The sequence below is a fragment of the Mastomys coucha genome, unplaced genomic scaffold (genome assembly GCF_008632895.1).
Source record: "Mastomys coucha isolate ucsf_1 unplaced genomic scaffold, UCSF_Mcou_1 pScaffold22, whole genome shotgun sequence".
Lineage (NCBI taxonomy): Eukaryota > Metazoa > Chordata > Mammalia > Rodentia > Muridae > Mastomys > Mastomys coucha.
The window spans coordinates 142,609,499-142,628,882 of record NW_022196905.1 but is presented as its reverse complement, the minus strand read 5'-3'; the positions used below and the strand labels follow the sequence as shown (position 1 = coordinate 142,628,882).

At 44.1% G+C, this 19,384-nt stretch overlaps 1 protein-coding gene across 4 annotated transcripts in view; it reads right to left on the bottom strand.

Moving 5' to 3' along the window:
- Positions 1-19,384, bottom strand: part of Mtus2 (microtubule associated scaffold protein 2) — a 388,646-nt gene that overhangs the window by 97,088 nt on the left and 272,174 nt on the right. For all 4 annotated transcript variants that reach the window (XM_031338775.1, XM_031338773.1, XM_031338772.1 and 1 more), the window contains exon 5: positions 12,906-13,067. In XM_031338775.1, coding sequence (XP_031194635.1) covers positions 12,906-13,067 — 162 coding nt within the window. The remainder of the gene's footprint in view (positions 1-12,905; positions 13,068-19,384) is intronic.

Sequence of the window (19,384 nt, the reverse complement as noted above, 5' to 3'; positions counted from 1 at the left end):
GAAAACAGGATATCCTATGACAAAAACAAATTTACACACTATCTTTCCACAAATCCAGCCCTACAAATGATAATAGATGGAAAACATCAACACAAAGAGGGAAACTACAACCTAGAAAAAGCAAGAAAGTAATCATTCAATAAATCCAAAAGAAAGATAGGCACACAGACATAATTCCACCTCTAACAACAAAAATAACAGGAAGTAACAATCACTGTTCCCTAATATCTCTTAATATGAATGGATTCAATTCCCCAATAAAAAGACATAGACTTAACCTAACATAGACTGGATACATAAACAGGACCCAACAGTTTGCTGCATACAGGAAACACACCTCAGTGTCAAAGACAGACACTACCTCAGAGTATAAGGCTGGAAAACAATTTTCCAAGCAACTGGTCCCAAGAAACAAGCTGGAGTAGCCATTTTAATATCAATTAAAATCGACTTTCAACCAAAAGTTATCAAAAAGGATAAGGAAGGACACTTCATACTGGTCAAAGGAAAAAATCTACCAAAATGAAGTCTCAATTCTGAACATCTATGCTCCAAATGCAAGGGCATCCACATTCATAAAAGAAACTTTACTAAAGCTCAAAGCACACATTGTACCCCACACAATAATAGTGGAGGATTTCAACACCCCACTCTCAGCAATGGACAGATCATGGAAACAGAAACTAAATAGAGACACAGAGAAACTTACAAAAGTTATGAGGGGGTTGGGGAGAGTGGGTGGGTGGGTAGAGAAACACCTTCATAGAAGCAGGAGGAGAGAGAATGGGATGGGGAGTTTCTAGGAGGGGGGCAAACCGGGAAAGGGGATAACATTTGAAATGTAAATAAAGAAAATATCCAATTAAAAAAAAAAGAATTTGAGGTCCCATCAATGTAATATACCAGCTCATATAAACCTGGAAAGGAACTGAAGATTTTAAAACAATGATGCAATTAAAAGATTCCCACTATCCCAAAGAAAGGTGTGGGGCAATTCCATGGCATCAATTTACATAGCAATGTATGGGTAGCACCATAGACAGATGTCAACATCACATAGATTAACCACTGAAATTCACCATGGAAGTCCCAAAATCATTTGCATGAGTTCCTGCTGGACTCCTCCCACATTTCTTTAGGGCTGACAGGCCGAGCAAAGGTTTGTAACCTTTAGATACAATTTGCCTGCAAGCTCTCAAGTAAGAGTTGGGATGTTAGGGCTGCTTTCTAAGAATGTCTACACATACAAGGCTGGTTCTACAGCAGCGTTTTCATGGCTTCCAGTCAAGGTGGGCCAGCATTGCGTAAAGCCTGGCATTGAGGGGAGTGTCTGATAATGTTTCTTGATTATCAAATACTATTTTGGCAGGGTTTCAATGGAAGTGTTGGACAGGGACAGCAGAGGAAAGAGACAGTCTCTTCCCATTTCTCCCCTCACCCTGTGGCATTTGAATTATTATTGCCAGATAGCACCTTAACACAGCAAACTGACAAGAGAGGGTAAATCCACCTGGGTCTCTGTTATGCTGTTTGTGTTGTGACCATTTTATAGCTTCCAAGTTCCTTACATAGAGGATTGGAAGTGTGTGTTTGTGTGTGTGGGTGGGTGGGTGGGTGGGTGTATTCAAATTAGCAAGCCATCTGATTGCTAGTAACCCTAGACTGAGTTTTTAAAGGGAGACAGGTTTGTTCCCCATATCACCAATGCCTGGCAACTTCTCTCAAACATCAGGCTTCTTCTACCTGACTTCTTTCTCACGGTGCCATTGGGCTTCACCACAGCCCTTCCTGAACATTTATTTCTCCTTCACAGCACTTAGCATAAATGTAATAAAACAATTAAGTGTGTAATTAAAAGGCACTTTGTGCCATACAGGGACAGGTGTTGTCTTATCTCGTTCATCAAGATCTCTACGGTTTAACTCCGTGAAGGCTTTGGTGCCTGACTGCAGATGGAGTGGATCCACACATCAACATACACACCAACAGTCCCTGCCAGGTTCTGGGATGTCTTAGAGACTGCCACGCTTCTGATCTACAGGGGTCCTTGACTTTTCTTCTGGCTCTGAAACAGCTCTCACATGGCTCCCTTAAGGATGCAGGCAGCTCTCCTTACCAGACTCAGCACCCCATCATCTGAATTCCATCTTCCTAGCTCATTGACCTCATGCCACACAAAGGGCTCTCATGTTTATTGCCTTCATTTTCCTCCTATAAACATTCTTTCTGAACATGTCTGCTCTCCCACAACCTGCTCTGTTCCCCAAACAATTGCTGGCCCTCCCTTCACAATGACAAATCAGTTGCTAGTGATAGCAATTCAAACTCGGCCTCAGGGGGGCTACTGGACACCAAGCAATAATTGCAGCATCTGCACTGAACTGCTGGTGCCACCTCTATCCTGAACTCTTGTCACCTCCCAGTCCTGCTGGGATGTTCATGAACGTTCCTGAGCCATTAAAATGACCACATTGTGAGCACTGATTCCTTCCTCAACATCAGAGGTGAGCTTGCTCTTGGAGTTAAGCATGGGGCGTCAGGGAATCCTGCCTGGCTGTTAAGAAGAGTTCCATATCACCCTCAACCAACATTCCAGCAACAGACATTGGTCCACTATTTGCCTCCTCTTTTTCTCTACCTAAAGTTCAGCTTTTCTTTCCAGCCCTTTCCCAAATTCTTCAATATGTGGTCAGGAAGGACAGGAAGTGTGTGAGCTACAAGGAGGAAGCAGGGACGGTTAGTGGCAGCATCCTCCTGGTATACAGAAGCATCACCTTCCTTGCAAACACACAGCATGCCCTGCTAATTAAGGTCGAAGTCTGCCATTGTCCAGATAGCCTTCTGAGCTTGGTGCAAAATCAGGCACTCCCTTTATGAGCAGGGCTTCTCCTTCTCTGACCTTGCCTGAGGAGTTCAAAACTTCCAAATACCTCTACCTGTGGAATGTCAGGTAGCCTTGGTTAGGTAACTGATTCAGCTTCCTTTCTCCCAGTCACCTAGCACTTGAGATTTCTGGAATGCCTTCCCATGCTAATGAGGTACCTCAGTATCTTAGCCTTCAGCCAATGGCCTTTGCCAACCCCTTAAGCCAAAAGTATATAGCTCTTGAATCACTCTAGATTCTGTTGATCAGTCTCCTCAGTGCTGGTCCCCATGTGTCATTATTACTGTTCCCACTCATGGGCCATCTGAAACCCTGTTTGTCTACTTTGCTCCGTTTATCCTCATGGGCTGGTGGCCAGCTACCTGGGGAGAAGGGAGACCAACATACACATGGAAGATTCTGATCAGCTACTAGCATTTTGAAAATTACAGTGTGCCCAGAAATCCTTCTATGGGCAAAGTCTAATTCAATATGCTTCCAAAGAGGCAAAAGTCATTTTTATGACACATGGAGTTTACAGTCTGTAAGCTGACAGCCTTATGATTCCTAGGGAATATTTTTTTTAGGCAGAAAGAAATTTAAATGATAAGGCATTTTCTATATAACCATAGGGAATCTTTCTACAGCTTAGCGTAGAGTTAGATTTTATATGCTCCATCATATGCGCCCGACAGAACCAGAGGCACACTGGCCATGGAGTAATCTACATTCAGATCAATATTTCCAACTGAAAACACTTTCCTATTTACAATACTATTATGATCCTGTTATCAAGTCAATGGGTAATTCTGGCTATTTCTATAAAATTATATGGTTCAATGCACCAGAGAGATTTTGTATTTGACCTGTGAACAATACTAAAGCTTTTCCTGAGGACTTTGCGATAAAGACTTATCAGAAAACCGAGGCCAAACTCCTGAGACATGGGGGGGGGGGGAAGGATCCTCCATTTACAGTCTGGGCACTAGAACATGGGTGAGGGGTCACAGGATGACTTGCCGACCTTGGTTTTCTCCTTCTATTACATGGGGATCAAACCCAGGTTGCCAGGCATGACAGCAAGCACCTTTATCCACTGAGCTACCTCACTGGTCCTATGGAACATTACTAAAGAGAGCTTCAGAGTGTGGTTCTATTTGTAAAAACCTCATCAGTCTTTTGCTGTAGTTGTTTATTCTTGAAAGTTTGATCTTCAATGTTTGTGACAGGGAGTCAGACTTCTCTTTTGATGGAGTGATGGTTGCCTCTCAGTCTGCTTTTCATTTTGCTTTGTAGTCGGGAAGTACTGAGCCCAGTGTCTTCATTTTTCTCCTTTTGCTTCTTGGATGTATAGCCTTGCCTGCCTATGTCACACTGCCCTTTGCCAATGCCTGAGTCACACTGTCCTTGCCTGTAGACTAGGCTGGATCACTTCAGGACTTAGAAAGCAGCCAACTGATACTTAGTGGGTGAACAAGCAACACACCCAAAAATGATTAAATAAATCAATAAAGGACAAGCCCTTTTGCCTCACCTCCACCTCCCTATGACTTTTTGGCTTGCTAGAATTAACTAGAACCCAGATATAAGATTAGGGGCCTCTTGTTTCACCCTAATTATTAAGTTGTGAATCTATGTGCCTTACTGCGAGTTCCTAAGGGAAGGGCTGTTCTAACTCTCCTTGAATCTAAATCATGGTTACAGCATGTGCTTGTCAAAAGAATGAGCCAGCAATAAAGTATCATTCACAAAACCCTCCCATTAGAAATCCAGTTAGATAGAGGACATAGCCCAGCACTCTGAAGGTCTGTCCTGTTCCGGAACAGGCATTAAGCAGGTGGTACTGAGGCATGAAAGCTCAGCCACCATCAGCTTGGCCCTGTCAAGTTCAGAAACATTGCCAGAGATGGCATGTGGCTCAGTGAGAAGACCATGCAAAGGCCCCTGTGTGATAGCCTGCGATCTATAAAACAAAGAAAAAAGGAAGACAGAAGGAGGAGAAGATGAGGAAGAGAGAGAGGAGACAGAAGATGGAAGAGAGGAGGAGGAGGAAGAGGAGGAAGAAGAGGAGGAGGGAGAGGAGGAGAAAGAGGAGAAGACAAGGAGGAAAAGGAAGAGAAGAAGTCAGGGAGTAGGAGGCAGAGGAGGAGGAGAGGCATTCCCCCGAGAGGGGTTAGAACACTTAAGGATTCAGACCATCTAACAACTTACTCCGGCTTCAGAGCCCAAACCATGCAATTGTCTGGGACGTAACCAGTCTGCAGGCCTGCCCTTTGTAGCTCAATCAGTGTGACAACAGAACAAGCAGGAAACTTGGCTTTAATTCACTTAGACATGCCAAGCCATGTCACTGAGTGCCATGTAAAAAATTCCACATTGCCACTCTGCTCTTATCTACAGTCACTGTGAAATTTGCAAAGGTCTACCAGATTCGGAAAGGCAAGCTATGAATATATTTAAACTACACTTGAGGGTTTTTTTTTCTTGTTAACCCATACCTTATTTTGACTGCTCATCTGCATTTCTCATCCTCTTCTTTTGTGATGTCTGTGATGAGCTCCTCCTAGTCCTAGCTGAGTGTCTACATAAGCAAGGCCACTGCTCATACGCAGCCCCATCCCAACCCGCTTAGCCACACGAGGCAGCACGCAGCTTGCCCCAACCTGGAGAAAGCTGTTGTCTCACCCAGCCAGGGAAAATGGGCAGAGAGGCTGGCTGATGGCTAGAAATACTGTGCTCTCAGTTTTGTGACTAGAAATGATCGGGAGCTGACAATGTGAAGGTCCCCAAGGGCCACAGTCGGGGGTCTACACAATCGGCCTCATACTCAGGAGTGAGGTCTGGATGGTGTCTAAGGCACCCAGCCATCTCTGGAGTTAACCTTGGGAGAATGTCCACAATGTGTCTTATTTTTGTTTGGTTGTTGTGTCCTTTGAGACAGGATCTCCCTATGGAGCCCAGACTAGACTAGAACTTACGATCTTTCTGCCTTAGCCCCTTGAATGCAGACACAAACTGCTGTATCTGAGTCTAAAAAAAAAAAAAAAAAAAAAAAAAGTTCTGTCTGAGGGCTGGAGAGAGGCTAAGAGGGGTCTGCAGTTATGAGTGTTTGTTAATTTCACAGAGGACACCAGTTCACTTCCCAGCAATCACTGTAGCTCATGATGATCTCTAACTCCAGTGCTAGAGGATCCAGTGTCCTCTTCTGGCCTCTGTGGGCCTTCCATGTGATACACACATGCATCCATGTGCATCCACATGTCTGTGGTACACAGACATACATGCTGGCAATACACCCGACATAAAAGAAAAATAAATCTTTAAAAACAATTATGTCTCTTGAAAATCAAGCACAGAGCTCAGCAGCCCCATTCCAGGATGTTTCTGAGTAGATGGGGTCAATCCTTGCAAATTATCCTCTCGGTGTTTTGTGGCTGGGGCTGCCATTTGCTCCTGACCCGGGAGGAGGACAGGGGACTCACAGAGCAAGACTGCAAGTCACCAGTTGTGGAGAAGGGACTATAGGTGGAGGATGCTGTGGGCTGGGTCACATGCCCTGTGGGTCTCTATTTCGTTACTTGTTTTTATTAGTTTATGAAAAGCACACTTCTTCATGGTGCTAGAGAGCTGGGAAGGTTCGGCTCCTGGCGACCCTGAACTATGGGAAAGGGCCTCCTGTGCAGTCTGAAGAGCTGATGCTTCTTGCTGAGCACATGGGCAGTCTCAAGTAAATTCTAAGCTCACCATCTCTGTGTCCCAGAGTCCTCAGAGGAGAGACTTCAGTAGGGAGTGAGGACGCCCCCTCTTTCAACACCTATTCCTTAGTAGCCTGGGGTAGTCTGGCTTCCCTGTTGGTGGCAAAGGATTTGGGATAAAGAAAAACAGGCACGTCTGGGCATGGCAGTGCCTACTTTTAGCCCCGGCGCTTGAGGGGCCAGATCTTCATGAGTTCAAGTCTGGCCTAGTCCACATAGCAAGTTCCAACTTAGTTATTGAAAGAAGAGTCAGAGAGATGGTGGGTATAGGAATCTTAGATAATAACCCGGTGACAAGAGATAGTCCCTGAAGAGGTCCCACAGTGTTAAGACCTGAAGGGAAGACATGTTAGTTCAGAGAGGGAACAGGCTGTATGTAGAGGGAAAGAAATGGCACTTACCATCTCCTAAGTAGCAGAAGTACTCAAAAAAAAAAAAAAAAGAGAGAGAGAAAAAAAAAGGCTCCATAAATATGTTCCCTGTTCCCCTTCTTTCAACAGCTGAAATATCCCACTTCATCTAACTCTGTGTCCATTAAAGCAATTACCCTGTTTACACATCTATCCGTGAACTTATCCTACTTCACTGTCCTGGGTTCTACACAAGCCTGGAACCAACCATGTATTTATTCTGAGACTCTCAGAGTGTGTGTGTGTGGGGGTGTGTGTGTCTGTGTGTGTCTGTGTGTGTGTATGTGTGTGTGTGTGTGTGTGTTGTGTACATGCATATGGAACCTAGAGGTCAACACCAGGATCCTTCTTTAGGATGCAATCCATCTTCTATTTGAGACAGTATCTCTCCTTGGCTCCGAACTCACGCATCAGACTGGCTGGCCACCAAAACTACCCACCTCCTCTCCCTCAGTGCTGGGATTACAAGCATGCATCACCATGACCAGTCCCCCCCACCCCCCAGAGATCAAACTCAGGTTGCCACGCATGTATGGTGAGCAACTTACCAACTGAGCTACCTCTCAACCTCACTCTTATCTATTTTAAATAAATATTCTTTCATACAACCTGAGATCACTACTATTGCTTTACTTACTTGTAACTTCCCAGTGAGATCTCTTCTTAAAAATACACTGCAGATGAGTTCACGCGTTACCCACAATGCCCTTGTCCCTTGGCACGCAGACTATCAGAACATGCAAAGTCATGATGTAGCACTACCACCAACAGGCTAGATTGCTGACAAGGGGTCAAGGCATCCCTGTTGAAGCCTTTCTGAACACAGGGACTATCCAAGCAGGGAAGCATGGCAGATCACTTAGTTGAAGTCACCTGGAGAAGTTCACTTCTGTGGTTCTGCCACAATGCCACTACAGGCTCCACAATTTATGTATTTACTTGTATGTTTATTGATTCATTGATTGAGACAGGGCCTCAATTTTTTGCACTGGCTGGCCTGGAACTTGCTGTGTAGGTCCTGCTGGCTCTGAACTCACAGAGATCCATCTGCCTCTCCCTCATGAGGGCTGGGATGAAGCTGTGCACCCACATGCCTGGCTTCTATGGGTATTTTCATCTGTTCAATTTCACTTTGGATTGTCCAGCTCTGTTCTTTGAGCATCTGTGTACAACCATGCTCAAAATCTAGATGACTTTTAAGTCAAGCATAGAAAACAAGAGTCCATATACTGTCATTGGCTTTAATCTCTATTCTCTCTTCCTAAATTCTTCTTTCACCCCATGGAAAATTTCTTTAAAATTCACAGCTTATCTTTTTTTTTTAAAGATTTTATTTATTTATTATATGTATACCATGTAGCTGTCTTCAGATTCTCCAGAAGAGGAAGTCAGATCTCTCGTTACGGATGGTGTGAGCCACCATGTGGTTGCTGGGATTTGAACTCAGGACCTTCGGAAGAGCAGTCAGTGCTCTTAACCACTGAGCCATCTCTCCAGCCCCACAGCTTATCTTCTGATTTCTTTTCTTAGTATAAGCACATCTTTATCGAGAGAAAATCCCCCATCTTAGGGCAGCCATTGTGCTGGTTTGAATAAGCTGGGCCCATGGGAAATGGCACTATTAGGAGGTGTGGCCTTGGAGGAGGTGTGGCCTTTTTAGAGGAAGCGTGTCACTATGGGGGTGGGCTTTGAGGTTCCTATGCTCAGGCTCTGCCCAATGTGGAAGAGAGACCCTCTTCCTGCTTGCCTTCAGAAGCCAGCCTTAGAGTTGATTTCATAAGAGTCCCTGCCTTTATAAGAGTTGATTTGGTCATGGTGTCTCATCACAGCAATGAAACCCTAACTAAGACAGCTGTGCTACAATGCATCCTGGGCGTACATCCATCCAGTCCACTAAGTACAGGCAGTTGGGGTGGTTATAGTCTTCTGTGACTTTAAACACCAACGCAATGAATCCCCTTATGCACTGGATTTTTATTAATCTACTTTGGGGAAAGATTTCTAGAGCCAAGATGGGACATTAAACAATAACTGCTGCCTTAGTCCTCTGTAGAGCAGTGGAAGATTTTATATTTCTACCAGAAATACCCAAGGATGGCTACCACTGGTTTACAGCATGAGTCACATGTGTAAATTTTTGTGTCAAATAGCTGTCATATTTCTTTCTTTCTTTTTATTTATTTATTTATTTTATTTAATTAATTTATTTTTTTTTTGTTTTGTTTTGTTTTTCGAGACAGGGTTTCTCTGTATAGCCCTGTCTTGGGGGCAGGAGTGGGAGAGGATGCCTACAGCCTATAGCTGGGCAGACGAGATGGGTGGGGCTTGGGATTCTTGGGCTTGGAGTTTCAGGAGAACCACAAGGAGAGGGAGAAGGAGGAGAGAAGCAAGATGCTATGGGTTAGGTGAGTCATAGAAGCACAGCCACGAGGGCTGACCAACTGGAGTTAACAGCTGTCCAGATGGAATGTGGCAGTTTAGAATTTGGGGTTATTGATAGGGAAACAGATTTTTTTTTCGAGACAGTATTTCTCTGTATAGCCCTGGCTGTCCTGGAACTCACTCTGTAGACCAGGCTGGCCTCAAACTCAGAAATCCGCCTGCCTCTGCCTCCCAAGTGCTGGGATCAAAGGTGTGCGCCACCACTACCCAGTGGGAAATAGATTTTTAAAAAAGACTTATTTATTTATTTTATGTATGAGTACACCATTGCTCTCTTCAGACACACCAGAAGAGGGCATCAGATCCCATTACAGATGGTTGTGAGCCACCATATGGTTGTTGGGAATTGAACTCAGAACCTCTGGAAGAACAGTCAGTGCTCTTAACCTCTGAGCTATCTCTCCAGCCCCCAGAAATAGATTCTAATAGCATAGAGGGTAGGTATCTGTCCAGCTCTAGTGCTGATTAAGGTTCATTATAATTATAAAAGTTGTGTGTCTTTTATCCAGGAACTGAATGATCAAAGGCGGGGTAGATTGAGATTAAATAACTAATACAACACTTAAATCTCATCAAAGGGAAGGAACTATGATAGCAGAGCACATGGCTTCATCTAGGAGCAGTCAGGGAGATACAAATTAAAATGACTTTGACAAAACACTTGACTCCCATCCAAGTGGATCAAAGATTTAAAAGGGTCTGGACTTTGGGAAAGCTGAACAAACATAATGAGGTATATTGGAGATGACACCTAAGTCTAAATACAATGTTCACACATGTATGACACATACCAAGTACATGTTAGTCTTGAGGAGATTTTCCACAACAGATTTTAGTGTGTCTGTATGTGGACCTATCAGATAAGGACAGGTGTATGTGCCATGGTAATCCTGTTCAAACAACTTCAGCTTTTTGCAGCATTTTGAACTTTCAATATTCAGATAAAGAGATATACAGTATCCTAGTTTGCTTTCTAATGCTGTGATAAAACATCAATACCAAAAGTAACTGGGGAGGGAGGGCTTTCTTTCACCTTACAGCCTGTAGTTCATCATGAAGAGAAGTCAGGGCAGGGACTCAAGGCAGCAACATGGAGGCAGGAACTGAAGCAGAGGTCACAGAGGATGCTGCGTTCCAGCTTGCTCCCTGTTGACATAGCCACATCCCCTGGAAACGGTGAGAGTCAGAAAGCCAGCACAGCTGCTGGGCACAGTTCCCGCAAAGCTGAGCTGAATGCTGCGACTGCTGTCTTTCTGTCTCTCACTTTTGGATTTTGGTCACTGTGTGCTGGGTTCCTGGGGACTTTTTGCATTATGATCCATTTTATGTCTTTTTTTTTTTAAAAAAAGATTTATTTATTATGTGTAGGTACACTGTAGCTGTCTTCAGACACCCCAGAAGAGGGCATCAAATCTCATTATGGATGGTTGTGAGCCACCATGTGATTGCTGGGACCTGAACTCAGGACCTTTGGAAGAGCAGTCAGCACTCCTAACCGCTGAGCCACCTCTCCAGCCCTCATTTTATGTTTTTTCCTGAGAACATGTCTGAGTCTTTTAAGAAAATCCTAAAATTAACTTTATCTGACCACCATTTGGAAGTCTCCCTTCTGCCCTGGATGCAGATCATTAAGTACCGATAAGCACATAGCTAGATAAAGCCATTACTCCAGGGATCTTCTTGGGGTATCTGCCCTTGAGCAAACTCAAGCAGTATAATTGATGCAGGGTAAACAGAGACCATTGCCAAAGCCTAACTAGCCAGGAGAAAAGGTCACAGGTTCAAGGCCTCCCTACTCAACATCCTTAGAGCTTTCTGAAAATGTAGTTTAAAGATAGGGGGCCATCCAGGGTACACCTCTGGGAAAATAGAACTCAGTAACTGAGATAGATTAACTAAAATAAAACTTTTCCTCCTTTATTGTGTAGACGATGAAACTTACTGTAAAGGTGTTAGGTATGAGTATTTGCTATTCACAAAAAGACAGGTTCTGATATTTTTCTGTTTGTCTGGAGTGCTTTCAAACTGCAAACACTGCCAGCCAACAAGCAGGCTGTCATCTAACAATAAATGTGTTTGCTTTGGAGGAGACATTCTTTGGAGTCTTTAAATTGGAGTTATAGGGCTGATAATAAAAGATAAAATCTGTTTTGTTTGTGCTTTCTAATTGTGACTGAACTTGTAGCCCCAGACATACAATGGAAACTCAAACATATGATCTGTGCTTCTTGGGTCTCTCTTTGTTTTGAGAAACTTTTATAAATGAAGAAGCGCCTGGTTGCTAGTCAGTCAGAGCCCTGAGGTTCCCCTGACTGCCATCACCTGACTGATTCCTCCCTCCTCTCACTGCTGACTTCTTATGTACTCTGTGGGTACTCTGTCAGCCACCACCCTCCCTGGGGAAGGCTCCCCTGCACCCCTGTGACTTGTTCTGGCTACTTTCTTACACAACTCAGGACCACAGGCCCAGGACCTGATTTCCCAAAATGGGCAGGATCCTCTTGCATCAACCATCAATCAGGAAACTGTCCCAAGGCTTCCCTATAGGGAGCCTGGTAAGGGCATTTTCTCAATGGTCTTCTTCCCCAGTGACTCTAGCTTGTGACACATTGACAAAACAACAACAACGACAATGACAAACCCCAACCAGGTCACTCAGCTTGTAATGCCACCTGCTTAAAGAACTCACAGACCCATATGTTTGTGTGTATGTACAGTGATAGATACATGGCTATAATGGCGGAGGGAGAATATGAAGGAAAATAAATACTGATCTGAATGAGCCATTTACAATGGATCTGGGCTCATCATCCACTCCATCTTTCACAATGCAGACAACTGAAAACTAAGGACCATATCCACAGAGACTGCTGGAGGTGAACAGGTTCCTTATGTGAGATGTGCAAAAAAAAACAAGATGGAGCCAAACTTGGGCCACCTGGGCAGTGTCTGCGTATGAATCTCTGCATGTGCATGGGCAGGGAGAGTTGTGCATGTGAACACAGTACTGCTTAAGTAGAACTAATCACTGATAACAACCATGGCTCTGGAGCTGCTGCGGGGGCATTGAGCTCTGAGTTCTGAGGCGCAGGCTGAGCTTGCCCCAAAGCCCTTCACACAATTCTAAGAGCAAAGGCTAAATGCCAGTCTTCCTTAAAAAGGATAGCTTGGTTCTTACTTTCTGAACCAAAAGGTTGTCATTCAAAGGGTTTCCAGACAACTGGAGGAGGGGGTTTTGTGACAATTAAAAACACATGACTATGTTGAAGTACCGTGAAAACAGAGGTATGAGTATTAATTAGTACTCTAAATATCATTTAAAGCTCGTTTCATATCCTCTCTAAGTAGCTGATGTACACCAGAACTTTCAAAGACTTCATATTTATACACAAAGGGTACTCCATTGTTGAGCTCCTGGAAGGCAGAAGGTCTTACCAGCAGGCGTGGAAGTGGATTTTGGTGCTGGAAGTAAACTCCGGCGTGGCGTTGTTGCATTGGAGGAAGACACGGGGGCCACCCGACCAGCTCCCTTGGGTGTGTCCTTAGAAGACAGAGCCTGCTTCAGAGGAGCCTGCTCTTCACTGCCAAAGGTTGAGCCTGTGGGAGGCAGACACTGTGTTAATTACAACATCATGAAAAATGGATGGATCCTCTTGCCGTTCAGACTTGCCAGCCAATCCTAAGGCTGCCATCTGCGTTAGAACTTGCCTTTCAGTGTGTAACCCTGAAAAACAGTCGCCTGGAAATAGATGTGGAAAGACCTTCCCTAGTCAAGGACCTAAATGTCTGTCATTCAGACCCTCAGCAAGGAGGGGAGTCCCACAAACTGTACTCACATGTGCGTGCACACACTTGGTTTGCGTGTAGGTATAACTGTATGCTGTTTTAAGGATCACTTGGGTAGCTCATGGGGTTGGGGGGAGCAGGCAATGTTCTTTTTGTGAGTGGCTGAGGAGAATTAAGAATAAAAATACAGTCATCTGTCTTGGGGCATGTGGACCATGCCACCAGAGGAACTGGCAAAGTGGAGCATTTTTTAAACCCTGGATGTCTTAAAACTTGAGGTTTAAATCTCACCCAAACATCACCAGGAGTGGCACTCCCTCCCTGTTTCCATGCATGGAACCCAGAGACCTCCAACCCGGTGGTCACAGGTAGCCAGTCACTTAGCCTGTAACCTGCACCTGGAACTCTTCCCCATGCAAATAGAGCATCGCCAGCATCTTAGTCTTAGCCAATAGAAAGTACTCACCCCCAAAATCCCAGCCCACTCCCTGTCCTGTATGTTCATATAGGACACGTGGAATCCTGTCCATGTGGAATAAAGAACACACAAGCTATTTCACCAAGGATCACTTAAGACTGGCTGTTTTTACTGAGCTGTAACACTTGGGGGAAGACTTTCCCCGAAACACCCATCACTGGACCTGTCTGCCTGACTAGGCTCCTGTTGCTTACAGAGGCTCACTTCAGAGAGGGGCCCCTAATATTGGCACTGATGACCCAAACCTCTTTACTCCTTATCTAAGAACTATAACACTATTCTGGCATTCCTGAATGGATGGAGTTCTGTGGACCCCTTTCCTCTCTCAGACTCTGTTTCACCCCTTCTGGTCTAGCAACCAGCAGCATATGACTTCCTAAGAAGTAGAACTTGGACCCTATCCATTCCTGACTTTGTCCAGTCCTCTCCAAGACAGTGTAAGGGCAGTGTCCAGATGCCCCAAGAGGAGAGGGAGAACCCAGAACCACAATCTATGGTTTCCAGACCCCTGTGGATATTAAAACAGGAAGACAGATGAGATCAAGTTCTGCATGTAAAATGGCTTGGGTCTTTACATACATCCCATAGAAGCTCCGAGTACTTTAAGACATGGCCAGAATTTTGATAACACCTAGTACTAATATTACAATGTAAATGCTATGCAAGGAGTTATAGCTATTGAGAATGACCCTTGGGGGCTGGAGAGATGGCTCAGCAGTTGAGAGCACTGACTGTTCTTCCAGAGGTCCTAAGTTCAATTCCCAGCAACCACATGGTAGGTTCTGGTGTGTCTGAAGACAACTATAGTGTACTTGTCTTAGTCAGAGTTTCTATTCCTGCACAACATCATGACCAAGAAGCAAGTTGGGGAGGAAAGGATTTATTTGGCTTACTTCCACATAGCTGTTGATCACCAGTGGAAGCCAGGACTGGAACTCAAGCAGGTCAGGAAGCAGGAGCTGATGCAGAGGCCATGGAGGGATGTTCTTTACTGGCTTGCTTCTCCTGGCTTGCTCAGCCTGCTCTCTTATAGAACCCAAGACCTCCAGCCCAGGGATGGCACCACCCACAAGGGGCAATTGATAAAATGTCCCACAGCTGGATCTCATGGAGGCATTTCCCCAACTGAAGCTCCCTTCTGTGATAACTCCAGCCTGTGTCAAGTTGACACACAAAACTAGCCAGTACAGTACTCATATACATTAAATAAATCTTTGAGAAAGAAAGAGAAAGAGAGAGAATGACCCTTAATATAGATATAGGGGTTTTTGTTTTGGTTTGGTTTTTTTGTTGTTGTTGTTTTGAGACATGGTTTCTCTTTATAGCCCTGGCTGTCCTGGAACTCACTCTGTAGACCAGGCTGGCCTTGAACTCAGAAATCTGCCTTCCTCTGTCTCCCAAGTGCTGGGATTAAAGGCGTGGGCCACCACTGCCTGGCTAAAGTTTTCTCTTTTAATCTGAGTAGTTTTGCTCTGCAGTTGGTTAATCCATACATGTAGAACCTATAGATACCCAGTGATGGCTGCTATAGACATATTTCACTGGCCTAGGAAAACTGTTCGCAAGATGTGGGAAACCCAGCTCATTTCATCTCCAGGAGCAGAGGTCTGGGCTTTGGGTTGAGGTGGGGAGCTGAGACTCCAGGTCTTTGAGACTTATGGAAGCATTTGGTTGAGAGAGCTGAGAGATTTTGCATTGCTGTTTTATTTATTTATTTTCATTGGAAGCTTTTTATTTTATGGGTGGTTTATCTGCTTGCACGTATACATACCACATATATGCCACAGAAACCAGGAGAGGATATAGAATCCTCCTGAGATGGTTACAGATGGTTGTGTGAGTTGCCATGTGGGTGTTAAACCTGGGTATTCCAGAAAAGCAGCCAATGCTCTTAACCACTGAGCTGTCTGTCCAGCCCCAGTTTTCTCTATTTAAAAGGCAGAAGAAATGGTTGGGTAAATACAGTTTGCTGCTCCATTTAGACATAGTCTCTCTGCCCTTATGACAGTTTGTTACAAACACCTGTGCTAACTTTCTAAGGATGTGGGAAACTGGAAGATCAGCTTGTGTCAGAGTTAAACATTAAAAGTGTGGCCCAAACTTTTCTTCTGCATCTTCTCTAGGGCTTGGGAGGTTTATGTATGTGACCTGTTAAAGGCAACGATAATGTTTTCCTGTTAAGAGATAAGTCTTCCAAATGGCCCTCTGGTGGGAGCTGGGGCCTCTCCTCTGCTAATCAGGTGAGGTGACTGTACCCAGTTTAACACTTGTTCAGAATAAACCCATCCACCTGCAGGATCAGAACCATGCACTGTGTACTGTCAAAAAGCAGCGGCGTCAACCAGAAGAATCACAAGGCCTTGCAGTGAGAGGTTAAATGTGTTTCCATCATTTTGAAAGGAAAGTCCAATATTTTATGTCTATTGGGCCTGCATAAGAGCGATAGCATTATCAAAATGGCATTGGTGCTCACAGTATTTGGAGATTTCATTCAACCGTTGGAAGGATGAGATCATTGCTTTTCTCCCCAGGAAAGTCTCCTTAGAGTTGGTGAGACTTGTGTGATTCTGGGAGGAAAGGTACTTTAAGAATAACAAATAAAGAACTCGCTCCCGCTTGAAGCAGCTGGTGTTGCATAGTTCTCTGTGGTCACTGTGCACGGCTTGAAATAGTTCTATGCACAGCAAAGAGAATGTGCCGGACCTCTGCAAGCCCAGAAGCAGCACCAGAATTCCACAGAACAAGATCTACACAGATGGCATTGGATAAAGCAGCGTGCAAAATGTCTGTCCAAACCCAGCGAGGAAACGCAGCGTCTTCAGTCTGCAAGGGTGAATGGCTGAGGGCCTGGAATTCAATAGTAATCCATCAATGAGCTCAGCGCCTGAAATCAAAGAGTTTCTAAGTGTTTATGGGAGTGTTTCAGAGGTGACAGGGGCCCAGCTGCAGAGATATATGACAAGGGAATTAGCTGATGTGTAGTCTGCTGCTGCCATAATAATAATCTGTTCAATGATACACGTGTGGTAGAAACTACATTGAGTCCCCGTCTTTTATTTAACAGTTTATTGAAAAAATTCTTAAGACCAGAATTATTATTATTATTTTTTGTAACACTTGTAGAGTTCAAAAATTTTGTTATCACACCCTTGTTCTATGCAATTTACTCGGTGAACATGTCAATTTAGAGACCTGGCTATCTTCCGGGATGGGAAGAAATTGCCCTGTGTGGCAGGAAGCTATTGATTTCTCTCTGATATCAGGCCTGTAGCACCTCTAAAAGAATAAAAATATGGGTTAAAGAGATGGCTCAGCGGTTAAGAGCACTGACTGCTCTTCCAAAGGTCCTGAGTTCAAATCCCTACAACCACATGGTGGCTCACAACCACCTGTAATGGGATTGGATGCCCTCTTCTGGTGTATCTGAAGATAGCTACAGTGTACTTACATATAATAAATACATAAATCTTTAAAAAAAGAATAAAAATATAAAAACTTAAGCTGGCACCAAGTGGGTCCACTCTTTGAAGTCTATGGATGCCTGAGGACTTGACAACATGCCGACAGCATCAAGCTCTTGCTTGGGAAGAGCAAAAAACATCTAGAAATAAACAAGCTGCAAGCACAAGCCAGGGGAACATGCTGGAGAATTCAGGCAGCTAGCTGGGACAGGTCTTAGAGAGCCACCTTGCTTCCTTCCAGGCTCCACCCACTCTGGCCTGAGCTTTGTAGGTAGTTTATCTGCCCTTCCACCTTACCACAGGCTGGCAGAACAGCAGCAAGGTGCAGACTTGGAGTGACATCCAAGCAAGGATGTCACCGCTCACACATGCTATTTCCTGGCATTGGCTTCTTCATTCATAAGGGGTGGGAGAACAAGAAAACTGACTTTAGTCAGGTGGTAGCAGCACCTCATGCCTTTCATCCCTGTACTCAGGAGGCAAAGGCAGGTGGATCTCTGAGTTCAAGGCCAGCCTGGTCTACAGAGGGAGTTCCAGGACAGCCAGGGCTACACAGAGAAACCCTGTCTTGAAACAACAAAACTAAAACAAAACAAACAAAAAAAAACCCCAAAATAAACAACAACAAAAAAAAAAAAAAGAAAGAAAGAAAAGAAAGAAAATTGACTTTGTAGACCACTATGAGAACTGAAGGAGTTAATGCCAGGAGATTTGTAAGTTGACACAGGGCTTTGAAGAGATGTCTCAGCATGGCACCTTCCTCTGGCCTTCTTGGGTACTGTGCACATATGTGGCACATGCATATACATGTCTACAAAACCTCACACAGAAAAAAAAAAAAAACGTAAAAAGTTCTTGCAGGAGTTAGTGCAAGAAAACCCATTACTGTCTGGTACACTGCAAGCCCTGATGTGTTATTAACTTACATGCTGGCTTTAATTTCTACAGCTAGTCATTTTAATGAATCCATTTATCAAAGGCACTTGGGAAGTCTTGGAAGACTGACATCAGATGCCCAAAGAACATGGAAAAGAAGGTGGGGGTGTCACTGAGGAAGATCCAATCATTCTTTCAAGGGTGAAAGGCTGAAGAGAAGATGGAATGTAATTGCTTTAATAAAATACAATGAACTATTATTTGTACAAAAGGTACGAATAATGACAAAACGGACCACCAATCCAAAGGAAGACAAGACCTTGTTCGTCTCAGTACTGTGAAATTGGCTGGACAGAGGGGAATGTGCCAGAAACATCGACACATGCTTTCCAAACTGCTTGTTAAGATTCACATCAATGAGACAAGTGAATGCATGGGTCTTCCATTTTGCAAACAGTTGGATATGTTACTGACTGATCTTAACAAGTCATAGAGTTGAGACGAGCTTTTCAGGTAGTTACTGATATTTAAGTTTTTCTTTTCTTCCCTGAGATGGCCATCCAGAGCTTCCTCCTACCTTACTACTGGAGAGTTTAACCCCTATTCTTTTTGTATATGCCAGAGGACAATCTTTTACTGGCTATATATTCTCAATATTAATTGGTTTCTCACTAAGACCTAGCTGTTTTTCATAAAGCTTGACAAGCAGATTCCAGAGTCTCTATAAAAAAATAAAATAAAATAACAGACCAAGTCTAGATAAGACAAATTTGAAAAGATTTATTTTGCCTGTTTGTGGATGGGTGTTTTGCCTGCACATATGTGTATTCAGTGCTCTTGGGGGAAGGCAGAAGAGTGCATTAGATCCCCTGGAACAGCGGTTGCAGATGGTTGTAAACAGCCATGTGGGTGCTGGGAATTGAACCCAGGTCCTTTGCAAGAGCAGCAGTGCTCTAACCACTGAGTAATCTCTCCAGCTTCACCAGAAAATTGTTTAAAGTGAGAATATCAAGGGCAAGTACTCATCTTTTATCTTATACTGGAGTAAACACAAGTGGACGGGTATTGGCTTTGAGATAAGAAATGGATCAATGATCAGCTAGGAGATAGTGCACACACACCTTTAATCCTGGCTTTCAAGTGACAGAGGCAGGCAAGTCTTTGTTAGTTTGAGACCAGCCTGGCCTGTAGAATGTGTTTCAAGACAGTCAGGGCTACACAGAGAAACTCTGTCTCTTGAAAAACCAAAGAAGAGGAAGAAGAAGAAGAAGAAGAAGAAGAAGAAGAAGAAGAAGAAGAAGAAGAAGAAGAAG